At 37.9% G+C, this 24,427-nt stretch overlaps 1 protein-coding gene across 2 annotated transcripts in view; it reads right to left on the reverse strand.

Moving 5' to 3' along the window:
• The window catches only part of MTDH (metadherin), a 34,683-nt gene extending 10,476 nt beyond the window's left edge, over nt 1-24,207 (reverse strand). Inside the window, exons 1-10 of one of the 2 annotated variants that reach the window (XM_066565085.1) lie at nt 23,599-24,207; nt 17,615-17,719; nt 13,393-13,474; nt 12,800-12,979; nt 11,352-11,420; nt 8,622-8,873; nt 5,933-6,019; nt 4,017-4,115; nt 1,805-1,929; nt 1,133-1,252 (exon numbers count right to left, since the gene is read on the reverse strand). In XM_066565085.1, coding sequence (XP_066421182.1) covers nt 1,133-1,252; nt 1,805-1,929; nt 4,017-4,115; nt 5,933-6,019; nt 8,622-8,873; nt 11,352-11,420; nt 12,800-12,979; nt 13,393-13,474; nt 17,615-17,719; nt 23,599-24,003 — 1,524 coding nt within the window. In that variant the 5' untranslated portion in view covers nt 24,004-24,207. The remainder of the gene's footprint in view (nt 1-1,132; nt 1,253-1,804; nt 1,930-4,016; nt 4,116-5,932; nt 6,020-8,621; nt 8,874-11,351; nt 11,421-12,799; nt 12,980-13,392; nt 13,475-17,614; nt 17,720-23,598) is intronic. The other variant, XM_066565075.1, reaches the window with a different exon arrangement.
• Between the last annotated feature and the right edge of the window lie 220 nt (nt 24,208-24,427).

Below are 24,427 nucleotides of genomic sequence, written 5' to 3' on the forward strand. Positions count from 1 at the left end.
AACCACAACTTATGAATCTTGACTTATACTTAAGAGTCATAGCAGAGTCCAGAATAAATTTCAATTAAAAAAAAGCTGCAGCCCTAGTGCTCCCAGACTGAATTGCTTCAGAAGAAACAAGAGAAATCAACACAAGCTACACCTCCACACAGACAACTTGAAAATAAAATTTCCTGTAACAGGAATTTAATGTTTTACAACTCTAATAAACTGACTATGTGATAACCATAAAGCTATTCCAAAGCAAGTATGACTAAAGTTTTTGCTTTTCCTCTTTAATTCAGTCTAATCTAGTCAGATTCCACTGAACATTGGTCATTCTGTAACTGTAAAGAATGTAAACAATGAATGGCTGTCACAAAAAACACAAGCAAGATGCATTCTGATCATTAGCTATTAAAAGCTTTCTCCCTCTAGGAAAGTACTTGCTTCATCTATTCAATTGCCATGTGAAGTGCAATCTGCTTTTCCTATTTTTACAAATCTGTTTCAATGCAATTCTTCAAAAGCTATTTAAGAAACACAGAAAACTCCAACCATCCTAAGTCTGAAAATATTCTTTCCCTCATTGAAATCTGACTCACAGAGTAGCTCCACCAACTGAGCTTGAAACATTGGCACTTACCATTTCTCATAAATCAAATTAAAACAGTACTTCAGAAAACCATTATATATTCTCACACAATTGTATTTGAAGACAGCTTAAGAGAAAACTTCAATTTCTTTCATTCTCCTAACTAGTTATATTCACCAAAGCAGCTGTCTTTCAAAGAACATGAGGAAAAAGGTTTCCCATGCAGAGGACAATTCTACCTGGAAGCATCCCTACAGTACAGAATCCAGATTTGACAGAAAATAAGTAATTCAGGATAAATACTTTCCATGTACTTTGTGCTTTTCAAAAATTCAGCAAAATCACAAATTATCCCACATTCAACTTGTGAATACAACAAATTAAGGAAATACTAGTAAAATAAGAATTACTTTAACTCTTGAGAAACAATTGTAGACAATCCAATCCCATAAAGAAATTAATTTCCCAAAAATAATTTTTGTTCAAGATGCTGATAACCAAAGATAAGGCAATTTTGTGAATTCCTTGCAATTGCCTTTTAAACCATTAAGATCTTACCTGTGCAGGAGAGTTAGCATCTTCACCCTGCTTCTTCTTTTTCTTCTTCTTTTTCTTGGATTTGCCACTTGTAGAACTCTGAAGAATTGGCTCTGCTTTTTCTCTTTCATTATCTGAAATCTTCATATGGAAACAGAAGGTATTTAGCATTTAAAATGACAATGAAACATACCTTGTATAGACTAAACATAAATCAATAACAATAAGGAATATACATATACAAGTGGAAATGAACACAGTGTTATCTATCCAGTTCATTCTAGAAAGACCACATTCTTACATGCTATCTGGTAACACAGGTAGAGGAGTTGGTAATGGAAAAGGCAGCAGACCACCAGGCAATAGTGGCCCATGGAAATGCTGTTTTTCATGCTGAGAATTAAATATTGTCAAGAAATATTTATAAAAACAGATCTAAACCCTCCCAGTCTATACTGATAATGTAGTCCTTATAATTATGGCAAAACAGAAAGGTTTAAGATGGAGCTAATTGATTTTTCTCTTCTCAATAACATTCAGTGTTTTCCTTCTCTGTGTGCAGAGCAAACACAGTCGTGCTACTCTTATCAGTGTAACTGTGATGAGAGATTAGCATTACCCTTTTAGTTCCTTTAAGAAATGGCAGTGGTAAGGCCAAAGTCCTGGAGCTAAGGAGAAAATACCACCTTTTACCTTCTGAGTATCAGATCTCTCTTCACGCTGAGGAACAGAAGCAACTTTTTCTTCATCTACCCAGTTTCCCCACTCTTCTGCTGGTGCATTCCAATCAGAGCTTGGATCAGCTGAAGAAAGTCCATCTACAAAGATTAAAAGGTTTTTTGAGGAATATTGCCTTACTCTACAGGTGCTCATTTCCAGGTTATAAACCCCCTGCACGTATATCCACTTCCTGATATCAAGATATAAATAGTAATTCCCTGTCTTTCTGAAAAAACGGTCAAGACTTTATTGGTAAGTGGAGGACATTTTAAAGTAATGAGTATGACAGTCATTTTACAGAGCCTAATCACAGCAGCAGCTAGCTAGATGCAGTTGCTTCAAGACATTTTTCTAAACTATTTGAAGAGGAACAAATTTAAGAATTGTTATCTATCTTAAGTTGTTCTCTGCATTTTCTTTCTAGCAAGTGAAAAAATTAGGATGAACCATAACACTGATCAATCTTGCCTTAGTAAGATTCCTTTACAAGTGATAGATCTGAAACTGTAAATCTTACTGATTCAAGTCATCTTATAACTTTGCCATTTTTAATAGTCTTTTTTTTCCTGAGACTCTTAAGTCCACACCCTATTTTGTTATTATTCATTTATAATGGAATGATAGGTTTAAAGGGTCAGTTGCATAAAAACTAAAAATATCAGAAGGGAAGAACTAAGCCTTAGACTATCTGTTTGTAGAAAGTTGCGGCAAGCCAATTTTAAAACAGAACATGTTGTAAAAGATTGTTTTTTCATTTCACATTTATATTAACATCACAAATATTTCTTCCCCCCCAGTCTATACCAAATTGAAGAACAGGCAAATTTGGTCTGCCAACTATGGTGGCATTCGATTTAAACAACTGAAAATAAAGTCAAAATAAAAAGAAGTAATAAATCCAATTGAATTTATTGGCAGACATGAAGCCAAAAATACATTAAGAATCTTAAGATTAGTTAGAACATTTGGAATAGTTAGAAACTTTCCTAATAAAAATATTATCTTAATGACACCTACTTCGGATGCTAAAATTTACAAATCTGAAAAATATTACTCAACACTTTTTAGTTTACCTATTGCCCTCTCAGTAGTTGCTTAAGAAAAAAAATCCATTCTTAGTAATAATAAAAACTAGTAGTATTTGTACGTACAGTTAGTTTTCTTATCCTGATAAAGCAGCAGGGTGTATCTGTGTAGCACTTTGGCCTAAACTTGCATTTGCCTACTTCTGTTAGTGTACTCTTAGTTGACAACTATGATAAAATTTTATTAACAGAAGCTTGAACCATAAACATTCTATGCTCAGATATGTGAATCAATTATGCTTTTGTTAAAACATAAAACTGATTACTTTCAAAGGATTAACTGAAATGTGCTTTCCTTATCCTTAAACTAGGTAAGTAAGTAAAAGCACAAAAGGTAAGTAAGTTTCAAAATTATCTGGTAACAGAGCAATCATTGCCAACATTGGTGGAGTCAAGGATTGCATCAATCTATTCCACTTTTCCAGTTATTTAACTGCAATAAGTTGTTCTTAGAGAGAAGGTAACGTGCAAGGCTGCTTCTGTCAACTTCTGGAACAATTCTTCAGGTCAATGCCCAATGAGATGCACTATGCTTCCTCATAAACAGGGAGGAGAAAGTGGGGAGTAAACACCAACTATTCTACAACTCCCAAGTAATTTCAGTTATTTCTATCCTGTTTATGCTTCCTATATTTGTAAGAACTTCCTAATGTTTGCTAAATGAGAAAGCAAGTTAGATTAAATACAAGAGTCTGATGTTGCCTTAATTTTCCAGTAAGGTACAAACATGTAAAAACAAACTGACTCAAATGCTATCTACTAAATACATATTTTGCAGACTTGCAGTAGGTTTTTCTCATCACTTCCAGCAAGAGTCTTTCATTACAAAGATTTTTCTACCTTAAAATGCATGAGCTCTCTCACTTCTGAGTTTGAATATCCAAGTATTTTTCCTAAAAATTAACCATTTTCTATCAGAATTTATTAAAATACTTCTATTTAATTCCTTCAAACTGTCTATTAGCTTACAGAATTCAAGTATTACAGGTTTTTCTTCAGATACCCACCACTGTCTAATACGAGTAGCTAATATAAATAATAAATAACTACACCTTAACAGTAATTAACATTTTTTTAATGAACATTTTAGAGGAACATACTTAACCCGGACCATTCGTCATCAACAGGGGGTTGAGCATGACTTAAATCCCACTGAAAATCAGAAGTACCAGCCTGAGAAACTGATTCACTGTTGGAACCTGAAAGGGAATAAATAAAATTGTACTTGTAAGTTAGCAAGCTTCCTGAAGTTTTCTTGGGGAAGGAAGTCTAATCAAAGTAGGAAAGGAAGACAAAAGGCTCAAAGAAAAATGTCAGATTTTAAGGACTGCAGAAGACAGGAGAACTAGTAGGGTCTTGTGCATAAGGTATATTCAGAACACAAGGAAGCTGAAGAAGGAAGACAAAATAAAGTCATGAGAAGAACTCAAAAAGAAATAAGAAGGGTGAGTAAAAGCAGTCTCCTCAAACTGAAAAACACAAAGAAATTTCATGGGTAATAAAATTGTTACCCTGTATCAATAAGATCTCTTACAGGGAGAAGCTTAAAAGAAAAGATCACTAGAAAGATCTAGTTAAAGAAACCTCATTAATTACACTGCAGATCAAACAAATTATAATTATAAATTATACATTACTAAGAATCCACTTCTCATTTAAAGCACAAGTTTCACTAACATAAAAGCAGCTGGACAAACAACAGTAAGGCAAATACCAGTCATGATAACAGAAGGTGTTACACATCTAACATAACTGTTTTCAGAAAAATAAACAGCAAACAAAACAATTTCATAAAAAGTAAAACAAACAAAAACTATTTGTAAGAATTAAATAAATGAATATTTTACTTATGATGAAACTTCTGAAATTCAGTTTGAATAGAATGTGGGTCTCTATTTTACATACCCCTCTGCAAAAGATACCCAGGTGACAGAAATATAGACATGTTCTCATTTCTTTTGTGGCCACTTTGCATTACAGCATTGTTGGCTAAGGTGCATCAAAGAAAACTATTTCTCTTGAAGTTGAAATGGTGGTCATTGCAGCTGAATCTTAGCTCAGCGTGCCATCCTACTTTATTAAATAAACTGTTGTAAGTTTTAGCTTAGAGACTGAACCTGGTTCCAGGTAGCTGCTTGGGATTTTTTTTAATTAAAACTCTGTACAATTTAGATGCTGGACACTGAGCCTAAGTTCAACAGCTAAAAGCCTGTACACTGCAATATGAGCAAATGTAGCCTAAGTGCATAAGCACTTGGCCAGCTACTTCTGAAAAGGAAACTGCCATGCCAAGCTCATGGTGAAAGCAAGCAAGAGCAAATAACCTGACATATGATCCCTTTATTGCATAATAAATCACTGTAGGACTTATGTTAGTTGTTTAACACGCAAGATTTATTATGAAGACAGGTTTGTACACTATAGCACACAGCCCTTCCAAAAGGAAAACCCTAGAGCTTCAGCATTTCCAGTTGTCACACGGAGAAAGACTCAAGACTTCAAATCCTGCCTATGGAAGATATTTTCAGAGTAATGATTTAGTTCCTTGATGGGGAAAAACTCAATCATCTACAACAAACTCCCTCAGAGGACTGGGGTAAATGGGCTTTCCTAGAAAGAAATCTTCAGATCTCTAACTTGAGATATTGCAATGCTGAGAAACCTCTTATGCCCATTATTTAGACTTAACACACAACCAAGGCAGCTAAATAAGAAATCACAGAATCATAAAATGATTTGGGTTAGAACATACAAAGATCACCTCATTCCAACCCCCTCTAGTTCCAACCTTCTTACTAATATTCTGTGATTGATCTAGTTTTTGATTATCAATTTAATACAGTTATTTTACTGCATAATTTCAGCATAAGAAAATAGCTTTTTAAGTGTCTTCAACCTCTTTGCAGTACTATTTTCAAAGAAAAAAGAGAAAATGCATATTAGTATCACTTGGCAAACTCTATTCCACCTGGTGGAGTGGAAGAGAGTGGAAAAATCTTTTGAAAGGCACACATACCAGAAACTCCAGGAGTTAATCCAAATGAGGAGAAAGAAGTAGAATTCTGTTCAGAGGTATTAATCCTTGCATCCACATTCCAAGCAGCTGTGGGGAAGGGGAGGAAAAAAAGAAAAAAGAGCATCATGCAGTGCTGGCAATGTTGAAAATGTAGCTATTTAATTAAGAATTGGATCAGAAAAACACCGGCTAGTCCAGCCACGATGACATTTCACATAACTGAGGACATTAATTACTGCTGATAGAGTTGTGACTTTATGAACACACAGCTTGAAACAATTTTCAAGCTTCCCAAGGCCATCTTCCCTTTACAGCTTTTTCTATATATTAGCTTCTCACAAAAGAGAAGTCAATTGTTTTTTGAGCCCCATACTATTATTCCTCCCATTACTGCAATCACTTAAGTTTTGAAAAGTACATGTAGATGGAACACAGCTACAGAACACAGACTATATTATATGTTAAAGAAGGGAATAAAATTCAGAACAATTTTTGATGAATGGGAGATACTGCTTAAAAATGAAGACATACTAGACTGTTACATTTGCAAGGCAGAAAATAAGCAGAAATAGCCAGTAAAAACTACTAGTGGCTTTTATTTAGAATTATATTTACTTATTTGGGGGAGAAGGGGGTTAAAAACCAGAGAGGTATTCCAGATGTTGTCCAAAAAGTAGACAGTCACTAACCCCCAATTTACTGACTCCTGTGATAATGCACCCCAGCATACTGTTTGTGTCCTTTGCTACTAGGATCTACAGGTGGCTCACATCCATCTTGGTGCACACCAAGACCCCTTATCCACAAAGCTGCAATCCAGACAGTCAATATCCAGCCAGGGTTGCTTCCAACCAGATTCAGCACTTGACTCACTGAACTCCTTGGGTTCCTGTTGGCCCATTGCTCCCATCAGGTTCAGGTCCTTCTGGAAGGGATCCCTGACCTGGACTGTTTCAACTGATTCCTGCCCCCACATTTAAGTCTGATATAATCTGGAAACTGGATGTAAATGACATGGTTGCCTCCTCCAGGTCACTTATAAAGATGATAAACAGGACAGTTCTAAGCACAGCCCTGTGACATCCCCCTTGTCCAGTCTCCATTACCTTGGGCCTGATCAGTTTTACACCTGTTCTAGTTTGGATACAACAACACTGTGAGAGACAGTGTTGAAAACATTAGTCAAGTCATCATGAAAGCCTTTCACAGCTCTCCTTCACCCACAAAATGATTCATTTTACCAAAAGCAAATCAGCTTGGTAGATATGATGTATCCTCAGTAACAACACCAACAAAAAGTTGGTAAGTCACTACAAACTGCTTTATTAGGATACACAGCAGAACACATCGAGCCAGAACATGAAGAAAGCCCTTCACTTCTACTTGGCAATGGTAAAGCTTCCAAGGGTATATCAGACCTAGCCTCAGGAACTTCATTTCAAAATATGCCAGAGAAATAAAAGAAGGTCTAGACTTCTGCAGATTATGGCTGGGGTAGGGCTGTGTTTTGGATTTGCGCTGAAAACAGGGTTGGTAATACAGGGATGTTGCTGAGCAGTGCTCACACAGAGTCAAGGCATTTTCCACTTCTTGTATTGCGGGCAGCAAGGCAGCTGGAGTTTCTCTTCCCAACAAGAAGCTGGAAGAGACACAGCCCAAACAAGTGACCCCAGCTGGCCAAAGGAATATTCCCCACAATGTGGCACCATGCTCAGTATAGAAAGGGGGGGAAGAAGGAGGAAAGGAAGGACATTTGGAGTTATGGTGTTTGTCTTCACAAGTCACTGTTACATGTGATGAAGTGCTGCTCTCCTGGAGATGGCGGAACACCCACCAGCCCATGGGAAGTAGAGAATTATTTTCTTGCTTTGTTTGCATGAATAGGTTTTGCTTTCCCTATTAAACTCTCCTTATGTCAATCCTGGAGTTTTCCAGCTTTTCTCCTCCCAATGTCTCCCCTGCTGGTGAGACAGTGAGTGAGCAGCTGGATGGGGCTTGCCTGCTGGCTGGGGTTAAGACTCCACAAGTCTGAAGTAACACTGATGACTACAAAGGAACACTGCTTTCTAGAAGAGATGATGATACTTAGACTGAACAGTGGGAAGGGCCATGTTACAGCATTTACTAATAACTTGATGACTGTTGCCCAGAGAGAAATCAAGAAATCTCCATTATTACTGTGGACAGCACAAGAAAAAAGGCAGAAGACTGTACTGAGCACTAAAAAACCCAGTTTCTAATGAGAAAAACAGTGTAACACTAAGTGTCACAAGAGTTAAACAATGTTTATGCCTGGGGCCTAAAAATAACACCTGCCAATATCAGACACAATTGATTTCATCATGCTGGATCAACAGAATAGACTTACAACCTATTATTTAAAATAAATTACGCTTCAAAATGGCTTAGTAATCATCTCCAGAACTTTATGAAAGTGATATACAACATAGTATTCCTTCACAGAAATAATTTTATGTCAGATAAACTCAAAAAACCCAATTTAACTGTACACAGAAACATAGACGCTAAGCCATCAGCACTTGCAGTAAACAGAAATTGTTCTGTTAACATTTCACTAGACCACATCAAGATTTTTTAAATATATAAACATAAAAATATTTCAGAGACTACTAAAAAATACATTTATGAAAAATTGCTTACATGAAGCAAGTTCTTGGAAATAGCTTACCAATAGGAGTGAACAAAGAACGCTCTTTCCAGGGCCTGCCTACCAGGCTTACTCCCCAGTCCTTTCCATTTCCATTAGCATCTCCAGTGTCTTGGCCCCACGCCAATGTCTCAGTCTTCCTCTTCCCAGCTGCAGTTGAAGGAACAGATGTCCATTTCTCCTCCCCTACACCAATCTGTGAGGAGATTTTTACAGGCTTCTCGTTCCAGCTTCCTCCATTTACTGTATGGCTTTCACTCAATCCTGGAGAAACTTAAATACAACAATGACAAAAGGATTATTTAAAATAACAAGTGGATGAAGAATTAAAATATCACTTATATGCACATTCACTTAATAAAAAACCCCCAAATGAACGGCAGCTTTGCTACACCAGTGTGATACAGACAGGGCTGCTGCTCTGTCTCAGCTGATTTTCCAGTTCAGATGATATGCACCATCTGTCTACTAACTTGAAGAGGGAGGAAAAAGCAGCACCAACTGCACTCTCTTTCCTCATCCCTTTCTTTACAGGGCTTGAATCCAGTGTTGGTGAACCAGTGTCTCTAGATTAGAAAAAGGGTGGGGAGGGTGCTTTCAACACTGTCAGCTAATTTCTCTTAGACAGTATGGGGATGACTTACTTGTGGAAAAACCCACACACTAAATGGAGAGTATTTCCTGTTTCATAACTGCATGCAGCAGTTCTCCAAGCAGCATGTAGACAAAATTACCAAGTATTAGAAAATACTTCCTAAACACTACAAAGGATTTACAAAGAGCATAGATATCATACTGACCATAGAGTCCCTCACAGTGAGAGATAGAAATCATAGTAACACTCAATTTGTAAGTAACATATTTTATGTTTCACTAAGGTAAAAGACCACAACACTGCAAGAATCTCTGTTATGTGTTACCCTCATGAGAAATTACTATCCACTGCAAGTTTAATGTATTCTTTGAGAAGTCAGCAGTAAACTGAGACAAAGATCATAATAGAAGTTTTTAAAATTTATGTCCCTATTAAATATAAGGGCTAGTGCATCCAGCCTCCCTTACTATATATCACAAACCTTTCTCTTTTTATATAAATCCCCTCTTTTTATATATGCAGTGGAAAAACCAGAAAAACTGTTCTTTCTCAAGCAATTAAGAAATATTTGCATATTACAAGTGTAACACTTAAACAGTAAGCCAAACCCTTATGCACAAGTCAGTATCATATGCCAACAAAAAATACAGACCAAACATTTTATCTGTCAAATGAACTTGTAACTCAGGCAGCATCAACATGCCCAATTCAAGCTGGCCTCACTGACATAGAATGACTTAAGTGAGATATGCCTAGATTTTCTCAGACAAATCAATTCCAAACACAGACATCTGTAAGGTCACCATTGCTGTACAAAAACCACTGCCCTTTGTCTACAGCACTAGCATTGCTCCTGTGAGTCAACATCCTCCTAGCATAATATGAAATCTTAGGGAAAGGCAACAAAAGAATACTGAAGAGGCAGAAACCAAACTGCAGTTGCTAGAAAAACCTTTTTGCAACTTTGCAAAAAAGCAGCTGAGGTCCTGAAGAAGGAGGTTGATTCTTCTCTGTTTTACTCTTTTTTTTCCTCTTTATTATAGTTGTCTTTTGTCAAAAACTTCAAATTCTAAATTACCAGCCAGTTCTCACTGAATCACAGAAAACTGAAGATTGAAAAGGATCTCTCAGTCACCTAGTCCCACCTTTTGTTCAATGCACAGCTAACTTCAAAATTATACTACATTATTGAAGTTCTGGAAACCATAAAGGCTGATTGTCCAGAGATGCTTTGAACTATCTCATGAAAAGCTTTTTTCCCCATGACCTTCCCCTTACTGAAACTTGGTTATTTTCTCCTGTCCTCCCATTAGGCATCTCTGAAGAATACAGCACACTCCTTCTGTGCCATGGTATAGGAAGTTCGTGTGTGAAGTAAAAGCTCTCAAAAACAAGCAGAAAGGGATTCACTTTCTGCATCTGAGTGCTGTTAGTAACTCATTTTTGACTTGCTTATTTATACTAGTTATTTTTGATTAAAGCAACTCAGCTAATGTTGGCTATATGTAAGTAACAACCATCTTGATTTCATATTGTCAAACTAATTCATTTCAAGTATTATTATAGCAGCATCTGTTATTAGAAAACTGTTAAGATTTACTAGTCAAATATTTTAAGTTTTGTGTATGATATACGTCAAGTATGTTCTTTTTATAAACATGTATTTATAAGAACTTTCAAAATGAATGTATTTATGCATCTCAAAAGGAGAATGTAAAGAACTGAGTAACTTGTATATTCAACCTGAAACAAGTGTAAACAATAATCAGGACTTGTGAGCTCTCTGCAGTTATCTATACCAGGGTTTCTTTGACAAAATAGTTCATTAACACAAATAAGTAAAGCTAGCATAAAGAATTTTTCAGCAGAGCTTAAAAATAAACGTTATTGTTCTGTACATAAAGATTTTTATAATAGGTAATCTACCTGAAAATTCAAAATACTGAATTGTATTTCTACATGTAACAGAGACTGTTTTCAACTCTGTTAAGAAATAACTGGAATTTAGAAGTATAATATTTGCATAGCTAAAAGAGCCAGATGTACAGTAACGTTCCAGGTTAGTAACTCAAAATCCTGCAGAGACAGTTGCTGTTTTCACTTCTGTAAAATACTCCTCTAGTTACTTAGGATGACCAATAATAAAAACTTTTTACCTTGTGGAATTGATGACTCCCCCTTTGCAGGTTTAGAACTGTTAATCTGTGCATTCAAAAGTGAATCACCTGATTAAGAGGAAACAAAGCTAGATTAAGCTTTTTAAAAAAATAACGCCTGTAAAAATCTTCTGACAATCCATTACTAATATTTTAAGAAAATAATAGATTAGTACCTTACAGTAAATTCAGACACTTCGAGAAAACTTAAGGATAAAATTAAAATGCTCTATTTTTTATTATTTGTGTTTATGCTGCAGGCAGAATGCTCTCAAAGTGACTTGAGACCCATATACAAATAACTGCAGATTCCAAAGAACTTAAACTACTTTCCCAATGAACAAAGAGCATAAATCTAAAACAAGGTTGTTATTTACAAGCAAAGAGTGGCTCTAAGTATTTCAGACCGGTACCTATTTCTAACATCTACCTCACCATAAAAACACTAGATACAGCTAAATTCTCAAGGTGATACACAAGATACAAAAAAGTACATAAAGGATTCTCACTAGAGAGGTTACAGTAGTTACGGTTAGTAACAGTGCATCCAGGCAGTTGGAACTACCATTTCTTGAAACTCTGTGTAAACTGAGGGGAAAAAAAAAGACAACAGGAAACAACTGGTCTAGTCCTCAAGGCAACAATGATGCACTCAGTCAAGGTGCAAATGAGTGTCATTGAAACAGGAGGGTGAGGCATACCAATTTCAATGAATTGTTTCAAGGTACCAGACAGTTGTTCAGCTCAGTCTTTTTGCCACTTTGCTAGAACATCAAGTTTCTTTCAATTAAAGCATCTATTTCTCAGTTTTACTCAAACAGGGATTCCTGTGCCTATACATGCTCTAAACCAGTCCATGTAATCTTTATTGCAGCAGCTCTATCTACTGAATCCTCAGCTACAGTAATTGACTAGTAAATCTCAGCCATATGTGCCTTACCATTATGAACAGCTTTAGTACATGATGCTACTAAATCTGTGTTGGAAAAAAATACCTACATGTTAAGCAATGAGTGATATTTTAAGAGAACTTCAGGGGCATAATCTTCCCACAAGGAAGCACTCAAAAAGTTAAGGAGTTGGTGCTGCCTGCAGCAGTGCTGAGAATGCCTTTGAATTTTTTGAAAACAAAGGGCAGAGTCACAGAGCACAAGTGAAGGAACAAGGACAGGCCTACGCAGCTGTGAAACAATAACAGCACAACAGTGTGGATGGAGGCCAGTGCCTTAGACACTTGCTCTAAAACACTCTTGAGCTTCCCCAAAAATATGGCTAGAAAAGGGGGAGTTTTGCACAATGAGAAAGTACTTTTACACAGCTTGAAATAATTTCCTCAAGAGTTTCACCTCCAAATATACCTAACATACATCCAAAACAGAGTCACTATTTAAGCATTCAATTAAAGTTATCTTTCTGGGACACATTCACAGACCTATCAAGCATCATACCTTTATTTTTTCTGAGACCAACTGGAAGTGATGGTGTAGGCATCAGCTGTTCAATGGATACAGTAACCGTGTTTTCTATTCCCTGGAGATTTGAGTCTCCTGAGCCACCATCGGTCAGCACCTTGTCTCGTTTACGCTGCTGACGCTTCTCTCTGTTACTGATTTTTGTTTCCCAGGCTCCTAAAACATCACCCAAACGAAAACATCACTAAGCCAGAGAGGAAGAAAAGACTTTTAGCTTCTATCATATCAAACAGAAGTCTGAGAGCATTTTAACCAGTCAGCTTCAACCTTAGACTGAAAACACAAATGATCAAAGGTAAGTTTTTCTGTGATAATACTTGGCTTCACAGAGTAAAACATGAATAGCATGAACACCTTACTATCCATAGTTTCTCAGTTTTTATAAGATTACTTTAAAAATCAGTTGGAAGTTACTAAATACTGTTGTTTCAAAAATCCTATTTCCATATATAATATGTGACTACGGAGTTATGAGTTTCTTGTGTTTCTTTATGAACCAAACATGAGTAAATCTTAAACAGCATTTGAGCCATAATGTTTGCACTTGGTGTTATGTTTGTGTTCAGTACCTTCATCAACTTCCTTTCCATCCAGACGAGACGTATCCTGAACTGTTTTGGAATCTCCCTTTGATTTCTTTTTTTTCTTTGACTAGAATAAAAAGAAAACATTTTCTTAATGATTACTTACTGATCACTTGGTATAGTGATTCAGAACTCCCTCTCCTCCTAAAATACAGGAATAAATTTAAAACAGATTCTCCAGAACAACTCTCTATGAAAGACTTAGGCAGCACAGAATTGGCAGGTGGGGGGAACATTACTTATGCTGCAGAATACAAAGCCAGGCAGAAGCAGCTATGCTGGCAGCATCACAGTCACACAAGAGTAATGAGCTGTTTAGCAGGCAGATGCCACACTGTCAAAATTTGTTTTGTGCAGAAGTATAAAGTTACACATGAAGAAATAAACAATGCCAGCAACTCCTTTAAAAAAAAAGTAAAAAAGTCCAGCTTGGAAATTACTTCAAAACACAAGCTGTGATTAGAGCCCATACATTCCAAACTCTTTTTTCCTCAAGGTTTCATCAATTATGGCTTCTTGGATGTAAGAGCTAAGCTAAACAAATAGGAACAGACATGACTGCTTCTGCAAATAGTTTCGGTGCAACAGGTAGCAATATAGAGTGTTGAAAATATAGTATTGAAGAAAAAAAACCCAAGATATTGGGAGAAAATATATTGCAGAAAGCCTTGGAGCAAATTGACTTGACTACCTTCTGTACTGAAAAGCTTTTCAACCTAGTGAAGAAAGGTATAAGAACTACCAGATAAACATGAATGAAAAACAACAAGACTTTAAAAAGAAGTATGTTTTTCCACTCAAATGTTACAAGGGGAACTATTCGCTTATTCACTGTCTCTGAAATATTTCAAGAATGCTGGACATCTTTCTGGAATACATCTGCCAGAGTCAGACTAGTAATTGCCAGCTGTATACCTGAGTTTCCACAATTTGGTTTTCTTGTCTTAAATGTCCATGAAGTGTCTAACAATCTCTCTAGAATTCAGAATTGATATTCTATGGGCCCCACAATGGCATGCAGTTCACATGCCTTATGAAGTCCCAGAGTAATCTGTAGCTTCAATACAGGTGCTGAGAGCAGTATAGCTTGTTAGTGCAGCAGAGATGATAAAAAACTCACTGCTTATATGCAATCCTGCATCACCACACCTACAACATTTAGGGAACTGATCTGAACAGTTAGCTCATGGTTTAATGTACATTGGGACCCAAACTACACATGCACCCAAGCTGAATTTTCATTTGCTCAGCAGACTACCTTTGCCCACATACCAGCCAACTAACTTCTGAAAAGCCTCCAAAAGAGAAGGGCTGGTTTCAAAAGAAACCTGAGAAGAATTGGTTCTAAAAATATGAACAAGTCAAATTATTTTCTAGGGCAACTTCTAATGAAAGAATTAAAAAGGCAAGTGAGAATTAGCAATAAAATTAGTTATAAATTGCCTCTTCAAGCTCAAACAGAGAAAATCACAAACAGACTAAGTTTGTACCTTTGTCTCCCATTTGCAGCTACACTGAGACTGGAACTTGAGACCCTAAAGTTTCTATCCACAAAGCCATAACTACCCAACTGTCCTTTCGCATTAAGAGAACACCTGAAATTACTTCAGAAGACTCCCAGACAACAGTTCAAGATGACTACTCTTCCAAATTGTAACTTCAGTTTCCTTAAATAACTAGCTCCTATGGAATTATTGACATCAAATTTTATACTTTTCAGGAAAACATTGAAATTTAACAGCTGAAAAAGAAATTTGTGATTAACAAACTGTTTTAAAAAAGATCAAGAATGCAAATCTTGAAAACGTGTTTACTTTCCTAAACAGTGTTACCTTGTTCTGAAAAACCAGAACTATCCTTTTTTATCCAATCAACCCATCACCTGCTAAACTTTGTACTGTACCAGTTGCTATCTCAGTACCAAACTGATGGAAAGAAACAGCAAGAGATGCTAAAGCCAGAGCAAGCTAGCCATTCTGCAGAAGTCTATGCATTCAGAGTGTCACCTTCTGCAACACACAAAGATGCCAGTGTTGGCTCTGCCAACAGCCAAAGAGCACATGAGGAATACTGCAGGCCTGCCAAATTTTTTTAAGTCTTTAGGATGCATTGTGCCCCATGCAAGAACAATAGAAAAATAAACCTTTCTTCTTGATCTCTAGCTGAGTAATCATTTCTACTATTCAAGACAAAGCAGTTATGTGCTTGCAAACAGAACGGATGATGACATTTTAACTTCCCACAACCTCATCCACAGAGTTATTTCTTAGGGAACAGTCCCTTACACTAAACACTAAAAAAAAACCCTGCACTGTGGTAAGTCACTAATTGCAGAATAATAAACACTGAACAGCCAGACTCCAGACACTACCCAAAGCTTCCCCTCCCATAAAGCAGAAAAACACACATGAAATTCACAATCCTGAGGCAGCCAAGAAATACAGAAACACAAAGAATGTGTGATTTTCAGTGAACACGTAATTATTAACACATAGGTTATATGCATTCATATATGTACCCACTTGCACATACAACTTCAATCACAGCCATTGTGTCTTACACCATCCATCCCAAAGATGGTACACAAAGACACACAGGACCCCCTACAACCTCAGCAGGTTTGTAATGTTATAAATGTTACAGATGCCCTGAGAAGCCTTACCAAATAATCAGAAGCCTGTACAGTTACCTGTAGTTCAAAGGAAGTTCTTAAGTATGCTTTTAATTGAAGGGTAACAATTTACTCCTGACTCAATCATTTTTTTTGCCCAGAATCCCCCAAAGTGATATGAAACCACAATTTGAATAATCATCACATCCATTTAGTGGTACTCATTTCCTAGTTTCAGCTTCACATTTTAAAATTCAGGTCACTATGTTTGCAATTTTAACATGAAGTTGAGTTTAGGATTTAAACACTTAATCTACTTGAAAACCTGCAAATTCAGGTTCAAGCTGTGGCATGTTCTTGGGGGGGGAAAAAAAAAAAGCCAAAGTCAATCTGATATGCAAAACATGGAGAAGAGGAAGAGCCACACAGCATAGAACTTTAAGGCAAACCTATTTCACAGAAAAGTCACTCAATTTGCAAATTGCAAAAACATTTAAAGTCCTACAGCAAACTAAAAGGATACAGTCTTTTAGCCAAAATACTAACCACAAAAGAAGTTATTGGAGGGTAAGCAAGTGTATTTATTAAAGCTTGGATTGGAAGGGACCTTAAAGGTATCTAGTTCCAACCCCAGCCATGGGCAGGGACACCTTTCACTAGACCAAGTTGCCCAAAGCCCTGTCCAGCCTGGCCTTGAACACTTCCAGGGATGAGGCATCCACAACCTCCCCGGGCAACTTGTTCCAGTGTATCACCACCCTCACAGCAAAGTGTTTCTGACTGTTTATACACAACCTTTTATTTTTCCTCAGTATAGTTACAACAAAAGCATTTTATTGAAGAAAATAAATCAGAAAATAATGACAGTGGGAAAACTTCATGCACAGTGTTAGCAAAAGAACCAAGCAAAAAAAATTATCAAAGGCCCAAGCCAACATATCCATGTTGCCCATAAATAACAGCATATATAATAAAAAAAGATTAGTCCTCACAGTTCAAAAAATAACACTGCCAGTAGTAAGGTTACCTTTTAGATTAGAAATTGCAGATGGATGCTTTAAAATATATTTTAATGTAGCTGTTTAATTTGCGTAACAAAAAAGCCCACACCAGACTTCAAAGCCCACATTTATCATCAAAAATCAAGAACTCTAATCAGTAATGGATACATCTGGCAAAAGAAATAAGCAGGCACACGGTCTAAATCCTTTGAATAGTAGTCCCCCAACTGGTAGACCATTTACAAGGCATTTAACAATACTATCATTATGCTGCATCCCCATGAAGCCATCAAGATGAAACAAACTTTATTTCTGTAGGCTTAACACTGTCACATGATGAACACAGATACCAGTGTTTAGTGGGGGGCTGGGAGTGGGGTTTCCTTGACAAACATTCTGTGATAAGGCATGTCTCAGAAGTTAAGAAAATACTACTTTAGCTCTTTTCAACTCCAAATTAGATTAGTACTCTTCACAGTAAGAAGCCTGCCTCTTCATTCATATATGTAACAGGATTTCAAACCAAAACCAGTTTTTAGATATTGAAATATTATAAATCAAACTTCAACATTTTTGCTGTGTATCCATAACTAACCTTTTCATTCTTCTTTTCTGTGTCCACAGGCTGCTTTATATTGTCTTTATGGACAGTTTGTATTACTTCATCTTCAGATACATCAAGGAAAGACCTTCCATTAGGCTGTGTAAAGAAAAAGCATAAATAATAAAAAAATTAGAGAAAGCAGATGAAACAAAGCTCAAATTACAATATTACTGAAATGCAATTGTTGACGGAAAAATGCTTGTAAGATTATTGAATAGAACAGACCAAATTGTGGATTGCTGTTCAAAGGTTCTACTACAATTCTGTATTTACCAAACACAGAAACGAAAAAGGAAAGAGAACAGGTCTTATAATTTCATCTCACTCCTATTCAATCCAGGAATTTCATAGCAAAAGGTAAATTTCAGAAATTTACCAGCTTTTGAAATTACCTGTAGCTGTTCTGAAAACTGATCCAGAACAGCTACAGTTGTACGTGCCATAAATTATCTAATTAAAGTAACACAATTACCACTTTGTAGCAGTTCAGCAAGAGGACAAATTTTTAAAAGCAATTTCTACATTGACCAAACATCTGCAATTTCTCTCTATGCATATCCCTCCCAGCTCACTTCCTTCATAAGTTAAACTTCATAGTAGAACAGAAATTAGAAATCACACATGAAGCATGACTAAGCATGGTAGCCCATTGTTCTTTTCAGACAGACTTGATTACAGATGTTACCTTAGTCTACCATTTCCCCCTCACACAATTAAGGAAAGAAAATTAGTATGTATTATGCAACATATAAAATTAAAACTCTGGACAATCATTAAAGGGGGCCTTTACATTACTTTTGACAGCAAAAGCATGTCAAAAGTATGACAACTTAGCCTACATATTCCCCTTACAGAAATGTAGTAATTTAGAAATCATTTACTTCTAACAAAAGGCTATGACTGAAGTTACTCTGCTTAACTGCAAAAAAGATGAAAATATTATACTACAGTCAGCCATTAATTTCACTGCATGGAAAACAATTGTTAAGAATAGTAATTGGAAGAGTCCACACAAATGTCACTGGTTCACATTCAGAATGACTCAGATAAATGAATGACTGAAAATTAAATAAGCATAAATAGCTACTTCAAACTGCTTTAATTCCAGCAATTCTCTCAAAATAAATTTCAAGCTCTATTACCTTTAGTTTTTTTTTTTTTTTGCTATTAAAAACCCAAAAGCTGTTATAACTCTGCATCACACAAAGCTAATTGCTTTCAAGTAAAACAAAAGCCGTATCACAACTTAGCATGGCCTATTCCTTCAAATATTAGATCTGATCCTCAATTTAACTGTTAGAGGCATTTAAGTCTTGCCACATTGTATTATGCCTACAAACCACCCCGGCATGATTTCACTAGTGCATAACATAGTATTGCTAACTGTAGTTAGCAAGCATGCCAACTTCTTCAAAGTAACTATAAATAGAAATTGAAAGATCAGGTCACCTAACCTCTCTTCTCCAACAACCAGCTTTAAACTAGACTTCTCATATCTCACATGCAGTGCATTTCCCTCAGCATTCTGAAAACAAAGTATATTTTATAAGTCTGGTCTAGGAACTCTCTCTAAAAGTTCTTCTAAACCAAGTCCACCTTATTTGTATATTCCACAGAGGTACCAAAGAACTGATATTTAATCTTGAAAATAACTCATTGTCAAAACTCAGTTCTTGTGCCTCTCTATTTTCTCCAGGGACTGCTTAGAATTAAAGTTAGATAACATATTTGGTGCATCTTCTATTGGGTGTGTACCAAAAATTTTACAGCCAACTAACTTTTTAAATTCTGTACCTTGCTTCTTAGCTATTACATATGTACCTTAAATTGAAAAGTACTTTATTAATCCCTTCCAACTATTCAATAAATAGAAGCTTTATTTTTTAGTTTAAAAGAACTTCAGCTCTTTCTCTGAACTAATAAATGAATTCATATCTATTAAAAACCCTCTGGAAAAATTCATCCACATGACTGTTCAAAATGCTGTCTGATCATCTGATCATGTAAACAACAATCTTTAGAAACATGTTAGAAAACTTGGACTTTGATACATCTGGGAGAAATACATCCCTTAATTGTAATACCCTCCTTTTCAGTGGAAGCTTTCCACATTTATTTTCTGCCCATAGATGAATCATAGATTTTTAACCAAAATCCATGTGACCATTTTTTGGATATACCAAGGAAAGCAACAGAAGCAAGAAACAAGAAAGTTTTTCTACAGTATTCAGAAATGTTTAATTTTAAAAAGACAACCACAGCCCAAAGTTTAAAACTTTACGGGTAATAAATTAAACAGCCACTGGCAAAATTAATTAACTCAAAATTGTGCAATTTATTATTTGCCATCTTTTCTCCCCTCATCTTAAAGCTGCCAGGCAAGATGCAACAAGGCAGAAGTAATGCTGTCAGTAACAGCATTGATTACTGAATGCTTTTCTTGCCTAAGGACCTTAAAATTCCAATACTTAAATAAACCTTTTTCCACACACACTTCATTTGAGGGTGTTAAGATATACCAAATGTAGAAAAGGTTTTGCTCAGACTTTCAAAACAAACAAAAAGTACTCTTTAAATATGGTAGTGCAAAGGATAACTCAGTTTCATGCTTCAAACAGTATTAATGAAATTGTTATCACCTCAATCTTACAATGCTGTATTAGCCAAAGTCCTCAGTTACACATTAGAAAGATACCTCTGCTTAGAATATCTTGGCTAATGAAAGAATCTGGTAACCAATGTTTTCTGCAAGCTTCTGTTCAGAAAGAAACTAAGCAATTTTCTCTATGAGGCCTGAAGAATCCTACAGCCCTACTTTTGCCATTTGACCACTAACATACACACAAACCAACACCTGAGTATCACCTGAAAGTATAAAGTCTTTACAAAATCTAAGTGCAAATAAGCAATAAACAGCCATAGCCCAGAAAGTTCAAATATGAAACTTCCTCAAATGAATGCAAATACTTTTACTAGAATGTGTAGCATTTATTCCCCAGGTGCATAAACAATGGAAAGTACAATGTCAATTTGGTGTTTTCCACATCTACAAATGGATGGTGTGAATGGCTTCCTAAAGTGGTTGCAGAGCACAGAAGATGGCTACTCTCAAGTTTCTGTGGTGTTTGGCAGATTGCACAGAAACCATGTAAGAACAGCTTCACTTTTTTTCTGCTGAAGTGGGAGAGGCACAGTAATTATTCAGAAGGCGAAAGAATCAAAATTAACTATCAAGTTTTATGAACAGAAAAAAAAATTCTTAATGAGGCCAAAGACTTTTGCCTCTTCCAGGAGTTAAAATAAAAATGAAAAAAGAAAAAAGCAGCTTCAGGTTTACTGCACAGAATCTGATGTAAAGACACCATGATACCTTGCTCCAAGCAGCCTGAATGCCAGAACTGGCCCTGTAAACTTTCATCTTAATGAATGCTAAACAGTTTCAGCTCCGTTTTTTTCACAGTCTGTTCACAGCAAGTAAATAAACAAAATCTCATAGGTACTACTGTATTCAGTCAACAGAGTGTTATTCAAAGAAACCTGTTTTACTAAGGGTAAGTTGTACCCTACTTATACAGGTACTGAATAAAGCCACATGCAAGGAAAAAAACAATTAATACTCTTCCTCAGAAAAGCTACAGTGAGGAACACCTCTGATCCTGACTGATGAGTGTTACACATCACCTGCCATACAGTGAGCTCAGGAATTCGGTATTAAATTAACCCTACAGCTTTTAATTAGACATCTGTAGTGTGTTCTTAAAGCCACAGACCAGTTGCTCTAAGCTTTCTGAATCGCCTGCAATGGAAATCTAGACCCTGGCATAGCAAGCCTGTAGTAAATCTACTGGTAATAGGCTTACTCTTTTCCCCTCCCAGCCCTCAGTATTAGCATCACAGCACACAAGCCACACGATGAAATTTGCCAGGCAGCAATCTGTAAGAATTTTTGTTGCACCTTTAAGTTTCCAAGGCTATTTTAAGAATTTTTCATATATAAGTCAGAAAACACTGAGACATGCTAATATTGGTCTCTCTAAACTTATCTTGGAAAATGAGCACAAGGCAGGCCTATTAAACTTTGTCACTGGTATAAACTTATTTGCACTTCAGTTAATGATTCAGTTTGTGCATTTCCTTTTGGAAGAAGGTAGGATTTTTTCCATCTCACCATGGAAATAATGAATACAAAGTACTATAAAAATAACTGTTAAAATCTTAATGATACAGAATGACAGCTTAAAAACTACTTTGCTCTTTTGATTACAAAAAGATTTGCTCCTACATCGCCTTAACTTTATTCTATGCCTACGTAAACTAAGCTCAATGGAGTACAATTATTTACATTAAAAAAAGTCAGTTATTTTTTATATAAAATTACTAAACTTTATTTTTATGAATCTGTATACTACAATGCACTGTCAAGTCAAGAGAGATATCTACCTATTCACTCAATCTTCTGAGGAAGCATTTTTTAATGTCTTCAGCAATGACTTGCAAGAGTTTGTTATTTGTTTTCATACTAGAGTTTCAACAAAATAAATGAAGCAAACTTGATTTCATTTCTAGGGTTAGTCTTTGTTGTCAAGAAAGCATAACATATTTATATGACCCTGGAGTATCTGCTTCTCAAGATGGGAAAAAAATTACATCTTTAGCATGCCTTCTCCAAAATGGAGAACCTAGCTACACTGGAAAGATTCTGAATCATGTTTCCTCTTCTTGGTGCTCAGCATTCAGTCTCTTGCAACTTCCAGAAACAACTTCAGTAGTTCAGTGTTAAGAGACAGGTTGGTGACATATGCAGACCTTTTTTTTTTTTTCCTGTTTAAGATGTTCTAGCCTTACACTCTCATTAAAAAGTTTCCCAAACTTCTCAAATCTTAATGCTGCACAGACTCGAGTGAAGATACAAACCTAATGTTTCTCCTTTCTCTCATCATTAGGGAAACAATTCCGATTTTATAGAGCAAGATATAATTATACGACACAGTTGTAATAGGCAGGGGACATCTGTTACACTTTCATTCCTATAATCTATTTGGACATAAATAGGATTACAAACATCCTAACAATATAAAAGCTATAGAAGCAATCCCCTTCAAGCCCCCAAACTGTGACAACTGTAAGCTTTAAAAGGACAGTTGACAATTTCTGCATTCTACTAATTTTCTCTTAAGTGGATGGATGCACACGGTAAAAGCTGGAAGGCTCCCACACATATTAAGAATTTAAAAAATATAAACTACAGGAATGATCTCTTTTTAAGGGGCTGCTAAGACACAGATTTCCTTATTAAAGGAGATGATCCTTACAGTAATAACTAAATCAGACACATTCCTACTGAGGCACGCTCACAGCAACATTGACACTAACGTGTTCCATTGAAAATAGAAAGCAAAAACCTTACTCAAGTTTGAATCGTCACAGCATTCATAGGGCTTAGAATGCTGCTTCCAATAGTCTTTATCTGCCTAGACTACAACTCCTGGCTTGAAATTCTAAGCCACGCTAAGGACTCCACAACTGGTTGCTAACCCTATTATTCAGTGAATAACAATAGTAATAGCAGCTTTCGTACGATTTTTGTTTACAATAAAACGCTTCCAAAAAGCCAGCCTTTTCCTCATCACCCAGGGCTATTAACGTGCAGTTTACTTGTGGCAGCGCTGCTCCTCCAGGTTTTCAAAGTAACAAAGTAACCCAGACGATCTGAGACGGCTCCAGAGCAGACAGGACCCCCACACTTCCCTTCACAGGCAAATATCGCACGGTGGCTCGGGGAAACCTCTACGGCACCCGGATCCTTCCCACCGCGACAGGGCCCGGGGAGCGGCAGCCGGGCTCGGGCCACTCGCCAAACGCGACCCCCTCGCCTCCCCACAGGGACCCGGCCGGGTGCCACAGCCCGCCCGGTGCCGCCGCTGTCAGCTCGCCTTCCACCCCCGCTGCCCTCCCGGCCCTCACACCCCTCTTACCCGCGCCGCTTTCTCCGGCAGCTTCTTCCTGTTTCGCTTCTTCTGCTCATCGCCTTTGAGGTTCAGCTGCCCGGGGACCGGGCCCGCCGACTTGCCCTGGCCCCCGCCGGCCGTCAGGCCCGCGCCGACCGCCTCGTCACCCTTCCTCACGGCCGCACTCCGCGCCGGCTTCTTGCGGAGGCCGCCCCCGCAGGCCGCGGCCAGCAGCAGCCCCAGCAACACGAACCCGAGCGCGGCCGGGACCGCCAGGGCGAGCCAGGTGGGCAGCGCCTGCGGATCGAGGCCCAATTCGAGGCCCAGTTCGGCACGCAGCAACCCCAGCCCGCCCGACAAGGCGTCCCGCACCCGGGCCGCCGCCTCCTCAGCCCACCCGGCCGCCACCTCCTGCCAGCTTCCCGCAGCCATCGCGGTCCCCGACCTCGCAGAGGCCCGAACCGAGCGGGGCGGCGAAGGCGCGCTCAGGCCGAGCGCATCGCGGCCTCGGGAGAGCCGCGCCGGCCCGCCCGAACCGGAGGCACCGGGGGTGGGGGTAGGACGGGACGGGACGGGAGCGGAGCGGAGCCTCCGCTGGACGCGGCTGCCTCAGCCTCGGGGCCGCCCGGGTCTCCTCCTCTTCCTCCTCCCCGCCCTCCGCCTCGCGCGCAACGTCACCGCCCCGCCGCGCGCCCGCCGCAGCGCGCCATCAGCGCCATCAGCGCCATCACCGCCATCAGCGCCATCAGCGCCGCGCGCGGGGCGGGGGCCGCGCCTCCCGCCGCCTCCTCAGCCTCCCGCCTCCTCCTCCTCCTCCCCGGCGCGCCCGGCCCGGCACGGCCCAGCCAAGGGCGGT

Source organism: Molothrus aeneus, chromosome 1 (assembly GCF_037042795.1).
Source record: "Molothrus aeneus isolate 106 chromosome 1, BPBGC_Maene_1.0, whole genome shotgun sequence".
Lineage (NCBI taxonomy): Eukaryota > Metazoa > Chordata > Aves > Passeriformes > Icteridae > Molothrus > Molothrus aeneus.